Here is a 10952-nt window from a genome sequence, read left to right as displayed (position 1 = left end):
CGTTCCTGAAGTCCTTCCTTCCTAGCAGGAGTCAGCAGCTGTTGCTGTTTCTCTGTGGCCTGGAATGCAGGTCAGCGTGGAAAACATACAAAGGGGAGTCTTGCGGGGGTGTGTGTGTGTGCTTTTCGCTGCAGGGCAGCCATTATCCTGCCCACATCTGCCCTGAAGGAGGGGTTTAAGCACAGGGCACAGGCTGTGGCCAGATTACGGAGGGCTATTTTTACCCTTGAGTCACTGGCCATTTTCAGCGCCGAGCAGCACAGACTTATGACACCTAGATAAGCCGATTTGCTTCTTATACAAAAAGGAAACTCCCCCCCTCAGCCAAGGAACGAGAGAGCAACAAACAGCCCGTCAAAGCTCACGGGCAGACCACGCAGCTTCCCCAGAGGAACAGCCGCAACACTCTTTGGAAGTGGCCTCCCTTCTGCCTCAGTTTCTCCATGTCAAGACCCTTGGAACCCTAAGCAATCCTTAAGGCTCTCTGGCTCCGCCCCCAGAGCCATCAGCCCTCTTCTGTTCAGCAGCCCCTGCCCCGCCCCAAACCCCTCAGATCCCAAGGCAAAGTCGGTGGGTGGCAGAACATCCGCGGTGGGAAGAGCCACCGCTGGGGAAGGGAGGCAGGCCGGGCATCACAGCCGGGCACTGCTTGCAATGCCCCCCTTCTTCTTGAGGAGGAAATGCCTTCTCTTGCATTTGCCACCCTCACTGGTGGCAGAGCAGTGAGCCGACTGCAACTGTGTCTCCATGAACAGGAAATTGGGCAGATGCCGCATGGGGGATGCCCTCTTATGGTTCTTGTGAAAGTGGCACCTGGAAGCCAGGGCACACTGGGTGCCCTGGAAATGCACCCCAAGCCTATGGAGTTTACAGGCAAAACATGGCTGCCAGCAGCATTACCTGCTAGAAATGGGTCAAGACGGGTAGCTGTGTTTGCCTGTAGCAGCAGCAAAGAGCAAGAACTCAGCGGCACCTCCCCGAAGAAGCGAGCTGTGGCTCACGAAAGCTCCTACTCGACCACACGTAACATAACAACATTCGATTTATATGCCGCCCTTCAGGACAACTTAATACCTGCTCAGAGTGGTTTACAAAGCATGCTATTATTATCCCCCACAACAAAACACCCCGTGAGGTGGGTGGGGCTGAGAGAGCTCTGAGAGAGCTGTGACTGGCCCAAGGCCACCCAGCCGGCTTCAAGTGGGGGAGTGGGGAATCACACCTGGTTCTCCAGATTAGAGTCCCATTGCTCTTAACCACTACACCACACTGCCTCCAACCAACACGTTGTTAGTCTTACAAGTACTACTGGGCTCTTGCTCTTTCCTACTGTTAGAAATGATCCGACAGTGGCAGAGAACGCAGGCGAATAGCTCAGGCAAGCTGAAGGGCAGCGTTCGGAGCCTCATCCCGTCAGCCCCAGACTGAGGGTGGTGGGCAACCACTAGAGATGGCCCAGGGGCTGATCCGGCATCTGCGCCACGGGCAGGGGGAGAGAGGCGCCTCTCATTCCCCTCCCCACCACCTGTGGGGCTCCTCGGCTTGTGCGTTTCCTCGGTCAGAGCACCAGTGCCAGGTCTGTGCTGGTCACAGCAGCCCGGAAGGCTCCCACGGGGGCAGGGCCCAGCGCCTTTCCCAAGCGGGCTTGGAGGCTAGTAAGGCCCAGAGGAGGTTAATCGGGCTGATGACGGGAATTACGTTTTCATTCTTTCCCAATAAAATCCCTGCTGGATCAGTTCAAGGCAGACACCAGCTTTGTGGCTGTTTCTGTACTGGAGGTGTTAGAAGCTTCCTCATCAAAATTATACGGCCTGTTTAGATTGCTCTCTCTGCAAATCAAGACACTTTGGGGTAAAATCAAGAGACGCCTTGGGGAGGGTTACAAATCCTTCTCTGAGAAATCCCGAGACTCCTAGCGCTGGAAGGGGGCCTTGCGGACTGGATTCCAGTCCAACCCCCTGCCCAGGGCAGGGACAGCCTGAAGCACCCCCGAGGAGGGCTCCTCCAGCCGCTTTCTGAAGATGGCCAGTGAGGGGGACCCCCCCCGCCCCCCTCAGGCAGCAGATTCCCCCAGGAGGCAACAGAAAGACCTCTGGGCCAGCGGACGACCGGGAGAATTACAGACCGGCTTCAAATTCATTCTGAGTGGGTGACGGCTAAGAGGCTCCAGGCCTGCCTGTGACACATTTTGACCCGTCTCAGTCTGGCGGCTTCAGGTCTGCTTATGGGTGGAATCACATGCACAAACAGGGTGAGTTGGCAACAGCGTGGCAGATGATTCCCAGGGGTTCGTGCAACACGAGGTCTTGATGTGGGTTTGGAAATTCCCAGCGGGCAAAGCTGGATTGTGAGGGCTCCATTTTTAAAGGGTCTGTTCCTGTCACTGTTGCTCTGAAGTCTGACCTGGCGATTTGGTTGCTTTGCTGCCCTGAGGCCACAGGACGGAGGGCAGAGCACAGGGATGCCAACAAGGACCGGCTCTTTCACCCCGTTCTCGCAAACAGGCTCCTCTGCAGGCGCTCCAGGGGCTCACCCAGCGCATGATGTTTGGCTCACAGCTGGCAGGAGGCCCAGAAGGGGCCCTCCCTGAACACCTGGACCTGGAGGCTTACCTAGACACGGCTGGGACGGACCTTGGCGCGTCCCCCTTGGGAAGGAGGTCACGATCTCTGTGCATCCCGCCCCCCCCCCTTTCAGGATTCCCTGCAGCAGTTCTGAATGTTGCCAGGGGGACAAAGCGGGAAGCCAGGAGGCCTCTGGCCTGACGCCCGGCGGGGCCACCCTCCGCGCCTGCCTGGCCTCCAGACACTGCCAAGCGTAGAAGAGCTTTGACCAGGTTTTATTCTACCCTTGATGGGCTCTCATGTGCAGTACAGACCTGGCACTCCTCCTCCACCTCTCCCTCACCTGACAGGCAGGGGCAGCTGCCCCCGAATCCCGGGGCACGAAACCTACCAAGTGTTCCTCCAGCCCACACTAACGGACACGTTCATCCCTGGGGTCACAAAGATTTACAAAGGAGATGCTCTCCACAAGCAGCCATTTCTGCATCGCGGAAAGGAGGATCAGATGGCTTTGACTTGCACACTGGGACCAGTGACCTGTATGCAGAGGACCCCCCTCCCAGGAAGGCAGCCCTGGCCCCAAACGGCGTTGGGATGCACACGCTGGCTGCCCCACTGCAAAGCACCCGCCCTCCCCTCTGCACCACACCCTCACAGGCCGTGCCCCAGCACGGCAAAGCACGAGCATTAGGGCAGAGCACACAGCAGTCGGAAAGGATGGTGCGCTCCCCCCCCCCCCACGCTTCCTGGGCAGTACTGGCTAGAAGCCCTCAAAGGTCCAGGCGGCCTGCGGGCAGAGTCAAGGTGGGGATACTGGAACGTTCTCAGGAAAGCTGCTGTGCTCCTGCATGCGGCCACGACACCCCGCTGCGTGCCCTGGCCTTATTGCTGCCACCTCACGGCTGGGATCTGCATGCAGAAGCGGCCCTCCTCAGTCTCTGCAACAGGGGCAGAAGTCCAGGCAGCTACTCCTGCGGGATTGGCGTGTTGCAATTGCCGTGGTAGATCCTGACGTGGCCGTCACACTGGAAGTAGCGGTCAAAGACCTCACTGTAGCCATGGTCCCGCCACCAAGAGCAGAGCTGCCGGTTCCAGGTGCAATCCAGCACGTGAAACAACTCCGGGTGCTCCATGCCGGCGAGCGTGAAGAAGTCCTGGTCTCCCAGGTGGCCCTTGAAATGGAACTTCTCTGCCAAGTGCCGCACGGCCTCCGGCTCCAGAAGGCGGTTGTAGAGCGCCGACTGGCGCATGGCATCCAAGTCCAGAAGCAAGACGCCGCTGTTGAAGCCGGGCAGCCCGTCTGGGGGGGGCTCCCCCACTTTGGTCCCAGGGTGCTCTTGGCGGTACTGCCAGAAGATATGCCTGGGGAAGGGGAGAAGAGACAGACAGTGACGGAAGAAGCTGGGGGTAGCGGGACCTTCACTGCCTGCCCACTCAGGCACTCCCCCCTGCCCCATGTGACTCTGCCCAGATCCTGCCAGCTGGGCACAGGTGGGCTCCTTACTGGCCAGTGAAAGGACTGGGCCCCCCGGGACCCCCAAGGGAGGCTGTTTCCAAAGCCCAGTCCTGTTCTTGGGTATCTCCATGCCAGAGAGGCAGCCACAGGCCTTCCCTTCACCCGTGACCCAAGGGGGCTGCGTGGCTGCCGAAGCACCAGGTGCCATCTTTCATCTCCTCCAGAAATGGCCGTGGCCAACTGAGCCCATTCCCGGGGGAGCAGCCCAGAAAGAAACAGCTGACCCCGGAGAGCCACAGGTCACACTGGACCTGCCAGGGTCCCCACCTGAGCCCCCCACCCCCCCCAGAGCCACTTCCAGGCCCCTTCATCAGGACCCCCTGCCTTCAAAAGTAGCTAGCACACACACTCAAAGCCAGGAACAATCGAGTCAGCCTCGCGGTCCACCCGTGCCCCTGGAGGCCTGAGAGACTCCCCCGCCCAGGTTGTTCAAATGAAGTGGCAGGAACCAACGGAGCTCCGGAGCCCCGACTGATGCACACCGTTCTCCTTTGCTTGGGACGCTGGCTTGCCAGGCAGCCCCGCACCCGAGTCGAGACGGAGCTGCGCAGAAGGTGGCATGATGGGCAACAGGTGGTACCCCACGGCTGAGCCAGCAGCACCCCCAACCCAGCAGTCACGGTGGCCACAGGAGGTCCCTGAACCTCCACGCCGGAAGGTAACATGAGGCAGCCAGCCAGCCAGCCTCACGGCCCTCTTTGAAGGCTGACTCAGCCAAGGAGGCACGGAGAAGACTGGAGGACGGCCCCCACGCCCTCGGTGCAATCATCACAATGGCGGAGGGAGGCATTCTGCACCTGGAGACCTTCTGGCTTCGCTCCTCAACGCGCATCGTAATTTCCAGCTCTGATACATTTCTGCTAATTTACTCGAACAAATGTCAGCTCAGCTCACTGGTAAGTTCCGAGTTGCGCTTTTTAAAAAACTGGTGTGAGATTTGCCACTTTCTCGTCAACTAGCACAGAGGCCAATTGTAACAAGTTACATAAACTGGTTAGCAGACCCATTTCTTATTAGAGTTTCTTAAGAACCTGCAGGCGCATGCATCTGGCATGCACCCGCAGACAATGCACGGGTGCAGAGGGTGCCTCTGCCCCAAGACAAAGAGGGAGAGGTCTTGCATCACTTTCCCCCAGCAGAGGGGCAGAAGCTGCACTGCCACAGACACACCCTCGAGGGACAGCACACGTGGCAGGGCCACCAAACCCTATGCGCCTCCTCAACTGGCTGCACAAACCACTGAGCTGCCCCCCCCCACTCCTGCCACTTTTAAGCCGCTCTCCTTCTTGGATCTGAAAAGGAACATCAGAACCAACCACAAAGGGGTTCTGAGAAGATCCCAGAGAGCAGCCTTGGCATGCTCCAAGTCAGCTGGCGCAGCAGCCTTCACCACAGAAGGGAAGGGGAGACCCTTTAAAGAGGAGACCCTTTTCCTCGCTAGAGGGAGGCAGGCAGGAAGGGCTCCACCTTCACAACCATTCTCGAGGGTTGTCTCCTGTTTTGGAGGAGTGGGGAGAGGCAGCACCCTGGCCGGATGCAGAGGGAAAGGCAAAGCTGCTGCCCTCTTTGTTTGGGGCCCTGCAGGAGCCCCTGATGCCAACCCTGCTTCCTCCCTCCCCACCTCCCAGGACAAACCGTACCGGTAGACAGGCTGCATCTCCCGAGCAATGCCGATCACGGCGCCTTCCTGGAAGTTGTCAAATTCTTCAAACAGCTCCCGGACGTTGGTCCGGTACTCCACATCCAGGTCCACCTGAATTATTCGAGAAATCTCTGGAAGACCAAAGAAGGGGGCATGAGCCACTAGCGTCTCCCAGCCCACCCGAGCATCACCAGGGGGGGGCCTACGAGGGCCCCGGGCCAACACTCGGCACGTCTCAACACAGGATTAGGATTCCCCAGAAGGGTCCGGCTGAGCTCCCCCAGCGCCATATCCTCCCAGACGCATCACAGGCCAGAAGGGCAGCGCTCAAGGAGTGTTATTTGCTTGAGAGGGGTTCCCTTGGGGGGGGGTTCCCTCTCGGGCTCCCCCCACCCCCCCAACTGTCTTGTCCACCAGAAGGAGCCACAGGAAGTGCAAGAGGGACGCCGCCGCCTCCACCTCCCCCCACGTGCAAAGAGCTGCCAAATACCTGGCAAGCCCCTCCCCCACCTCTTCTTCTTCTTCTTCCAAGGGCCGGGAAGTCCTTCAAGGCTCACCTGGGAAGGGACCACCAGCATGGAGGACAGGGCACCTGCGGTGGGTTTTTGGAGCCAGATGCGCGACCACCGAATCCAGCAGTCCTTGCCCTTTCCAGCCCAGGGACCTCATGAGCTGCAAGCATTTGGCAGCAACAGAGGAGCCAGAGCTACGCCTCGCCGGTGCCAACGCAAGGGAGCCCCAGCCCAGCACTGAAGGGGCGGGGGAAACAGTACTGAAGCAGCAGCGAAGGATCAGAGCCAGGGAGGGTCCCCCCCCCACGCTGAGTTCCTGCTCCTCACAGCCCCTTCCCCGTCCGAGCAGGCATGCCCAGAGCGGCAGGAGGCAAGAGAGCCATAACCCAGGGGCTTCGCTTCTGCACGAGCAGCAGGTCCCTTCTAAAGCCCAGGGACACAAACACAGAACCACATTCTGATGCTGGGGAGACACTTCAGCGACGATGCGGTTAAGGACGCATGGCTTATTCTTTCAGCGTCACGACACGGGGGGCGCTCGTGGCAGCCTCCACCCACAGCTGCTGCTACATCACTTACTGACACAACACCAACTCCTGGATCAAAATATATTACTCAATTATATGTATACAAAGGTTCCTCAAACTACTGTTGTTCCAAATTATTCATTCAAAATGCATAAAGTACCACTCATAATATACGTATGAATAGTCTATACAACCATCTTATACAAACAACAGACCGTGTTTGGTCATTCTTAGTCCGTATGTCCAGCTTTCATCTTGCAGTACATGTAAATAAAGTTATTCAAACTTGCACAACTCGGAAGAAAAACGAGTCATAAATTCAAGTTTGAATAACTTTATTTACATGTACTGCAAGATGAAAGCTGGACATACGGACTAAGAATGACCAAACACGGTCTGTTGTTTGTATAAGATGGTTGTATAGACTATTCATACGTATGTTATGAGTGGTACTTTATGCATTTTGAATGAATAATTTGGAACAACAGTAGTTTGAGGAACCTTTGTATACCTATAATTGAGTAATACATTTTGATCCAGGGGTTGGTGTTGTGACGGTTTGGATATTCCCCTGGGTTTGCCTCCCCCCCCCCTTTTTTGGTACATTGCTTATTGTGCCTAGCGAGGCGTGTCACTGAGCAGCTCCTCTGAAACGTAACCGCAGGTCCAAATTTCTTTATAGTCGTAAAGTGGCAATAAAGGTCTCATAATACAGGGCTCGTCTCATCTGCGCCAGCCCACCCCCGGCCCTGTTCGCCCACCCTGTGGCCTCCGGAGAACCAGCGCTGCAGCCATTTGGATGGTTAGCAGAGGATACTGGCTGGGGGGCAGAAAACAGAATCTTCATTTTCACGTGATGTCAACTAATTATCAGCTCTTATTTCCTTTCCATTTTCCCACCTGACACAAACCCAAGGGGGCCGCATCTGCGCGATATATTTGTGATTATTGTTAGATTTACTCAAAAATCATTCAAATTTAATTTTCTGAAACACACCAGGAATACCATTTTATAAGAATATACATTTGATAACAAGAACGTGCCACATTTTACATGCTGAAAGCCGTAACATAAGCTACAGCTGAAAATACAATATGCGTTACGTTTCAGTGTTTCCAAAACTTTCACATTTGGGGTTTGTTTGTGGGGAGGGGGACAGAAGTTTTTACTGGAGACTGCGCATTCCAACTTGCACCTGGGATTGGATTTTCCTGCTGCCTGAGTGGCCAGGAGGGAAGCCCCCCCCCAACCGGCTTCTCCTTTCCCCGCCCGTCAGAAGCCCCATCCAGACCGGGGTGATTTCCTTCCATGCTCCACCTCCCAGCCATCCTGTTCCAGCAGTGGAGGCAGTGGCAAGGATGGGGGGGTAGCTGTGCTATCCCCCCAAGCCTTCTTGCTCCCTCACAGCAATTACCAGAATCATCCCCCGCCCCCCGCCGCCCTGGCTCCTCCCTCCCGCAGCCACGTGGGACAAACGGCAGCAAGGCCCACAGCTGGTCTCTCTGCCTCCCCCCCCCCATATACCTTTTCCAGCTCGCCTCTCTCTGGTCAGCCCCGGGGAAGGCCCAGGCACCCCCTTCCTATGAAAACCAGGCCCAACCCAGCTAGTGAGGCCTGTGTGGGTGTGCAGAGGTGCCCAGCCGAGCCCCCCCCCCCGCTCACCTTTGGGCATGAGCTGGTGCATGGCAACGGAGAGGAAGAAGATGGAATCGCTGTAGTAGGTGCCGCTGCCTGCGCTGAAGAGCTTCTGCATCGCCTCCACGATGGGAAGCTGCTTCTCCGTCAGAACGCCCACGTCGTGGAAGATCACCTGCCGGGGAGGGAGGAAAAGCATCAGCGGAGGGGAGCACAAGCTGCTTTGCCAGGACGGACTGAGGCGGACCGCAGGAGGAGTGCGCGAGGTGGGGCCAAGGGGGAACCCCACCCCTTCTGGCCCACTGGGCAACGGCTTGCAGTGGCGGCAGATGACACCCGAGAGTTCTTGCCCCGGAGATTCCCAGGGGTGGGGGCAGCGGCTGGTGCAGGCAGCCCTCCCCACTGACAAGCAAGCAGCCCTCTGAACTCGGCACGAGCAGAGAGCGGCCCTGCAGGTGCACCACCGCCTCTGGAGCTGCCCTACCCCGTCAGACCGCTGGCCCGGCTTGCCAACCTCCGGCCAGCGGCTGTTCCTCGCTCAAAGCACCTGTGCTGCCATATCTAACTCAGGGCCTGGTCCAGCTGTCTCCTGCTGCCCTCTCGGCCTCACAGCAGCTCCCCATGGCCGCAGGGTGCGATATCTGGCCTGGGGGAGAATTCGTTCCTGAGCCCAAAGTGGCGATTGATCGGCATTACGCTGGGCGTGTGAGAAATGTTGCTGCTTTGGGTATCAAACGCCTGTCCCTCTTCCCTTCTGTGCAGGGCCGGTTCCGGCTGCTGCCTTTGGACTGTCCCCTCAGGACGCTACGGCCTGCCGCCCTATAGACCACGGGGCTGCCAAGCTGCACCGCCTGACCTCACCCACAACTGTGGCGGGGCTGGGCCGGCTTGCCTCTTCCGGTGGGCCCACAGGACGCCACCATGCAGAAGCGCCTTCCTCAGCCCCTGGTCCTGCACCCCTCACCTCTACTGGGGGGAGACGGGGGGGGCATTTGCAACCGATGGGGCTTCATCCACCTCCATCAGTGCCAGCGGGGCCCCGTCTGCACTGCAAGCTGCCTCTGTAGCCTGTGCAGAGGGGGGAGCCCAGAGCAAAACGGGGCTATTGGGGGGAGCACCGGCCATCGCCCTCCGGAAAGATCTTCGCTTGAAGAACGAGGGAGGCGCTCTCAAAAGGCGCAGCGCAAGGAAGGCGCAGGGCAGCGTCCACCTCTCCCCGACGGCACACTCGGGGGGGGGGGGCTGCTGCGGGGAGACTCCCTGGGAAGCGAGGGGGGCGGAACCCTTCTTCGGGGGCGGGGCGGAACCCTTCCGCGCTCCCCTCCTCCAGGGGCGTTTAGTTCTTCCAAAGGGAGGAGGGGGCGCATCCCTTTCGGAGCGCGTGCGCGAGAGGGCCGGCGGCGCGCAGACGGGGTGCCAGCCGCGTGCCAGCCGCCCTCCGGCGCTCGACAGCGCCCCCCCCCGACGCGCCCCGCACGGACACGCGCCGCTGGCAGGCCGCGCTCGTCCTGCGGCGAGGAGGGGCCTACCTTGTGCTTGAAGGGGGCGTCGCGGAGGGCGTCGCGCAGGAGCGCCTTGCCCAGGGCACGGCTGGGCGCGTCGCTGAGCAGGTGGAGGGCCAGGGCCTGGCGCGGGCCCAGCTTGCCGAAGCGCGCCAGCGAGCGCAGCGCCGCCTCGGCCTTGGCCCGCAGCGCCGCGTTGCGCTCCGCCTTGGCCAGCACCAGCAGCAGGTGCAGCTCCTCCTCCGCCTCGGCCCCGCCGCCCGCCAGCCGCCGCTCGGCCTCCTTGGCCTTGCCCTCCGCCGCCGGCCCGGGCGCCTCGGCGGGCGGCGGCGAGGAGGGGCCCGGCCCGGCTCCGGCCCCGGCGCGCGTCTCCTTCAGGCGCCGCGTGGCGCTCGAGAAGGTCTCGCCGCCCGAGCCCGCGTAGTAGAAGGCGCACACGGCCAGCGCCGCCGCCGCCACCAGGGCGCACGGCTGAGCGCGCCCCGCCGCCCAGCGCGCCATCATGCCCGGCCCCGCCCCGGCCCTGACGCGCTTCCCTCCGCCCGCCCGCCCGCCCGCCCGCCCGCCCGGCGGCCGCTCAGAGGCCGGCGGCGCACGAGGGCCCCCGGCTGGACCGGGGCGGCGGAGGGCGAGAGGCGGGCAGGGTTCTCTCCGGAGGCCTCGCCGGGCAGGAGGGCCGCCGCTCGCCGCGCCCGGGGGGAGGCCTGCCGAAGGGAAGGCGGCCTCGGGGGGAGGAGCCTGCTGCGCGTCCCTCTCGAGCGGAACGAAGCGGCCTCGGAAGCCGCGCCCCGAAGGCCCCTCGCGCCCGTCAGAGGAGGGCCCGGAGGGCGCGTTCCCGCAGCAGCCCCGCCCAGCCAGGCGCCCCCCCCCCCCGGTCGGCGGCTCAAGGGACCCCGACCCGAGAGCTGGGACGAGCGGGGGCCGGCGGGCGCGCCAGCCAGCCGCTAAACAGCTTCCGGGGGTGCTGCCCGGCCGCCGAGAGGCCTGGCCTGGCCTGGCCTGCCCCCCCCCCGAGCCCGCCTGGGCCCTCCTGGCCCCCGCCCCGCCTGGAGA

General features: G+C 60.7%; 1 protein-coding gene across 1 annotated transcript; it reads right to left on the bottom strand.

Annotated features, from left to right (window-relative positions):
- Window positions 1-2823: 2823 nt before the first annotated feature.
- XXYLT1 (xyloside xylosyltransferase 1) lies at window positions 2824-10417 on the bottom strand. The gene is made up of 4 exons (XM_054982806.1): window positions 9927-10417; window positions 8425-8572; window positions 5721-5853; window positions 2824-3926 (listed from the first exon to the last, which is right to left on the bottom strand). The coding sequence occupies exons 1-4, from the start codon at window positions 10401-10403 to the stop codon at window positions 3530-3532; spliced, it is 1155 nt and encodes a 384-aa protein (XP_054838781.1). The 5' UTR covers window positions 10404-10417; the 3' UTR covers window positions 2824-3529.
- Window positions 10418-10952: the final 535 nt, after the last annotated feature.

The sequence above is a fragment of the Eublepharis macularius genome, chromosome 6 (genome assembly GCF_028583425.1).
Source record: "Eublepharis macularius isolate TG4126 chromosome 6, MPM_Emac_v1.0, whole genome shotgun sequence".
Taxonomy (NCBI): domain Eukaryota; kingdom Metazoa; phylum Chordata; class Lepidosauria; order Squamata; family Eublepharidae; genus Eublepharis; species Eublepharis macularius.
Note: the sequence above shows the minus strand (reverse complement) of the source record. Positions and strands in the feature narration are given on the sequence as shown.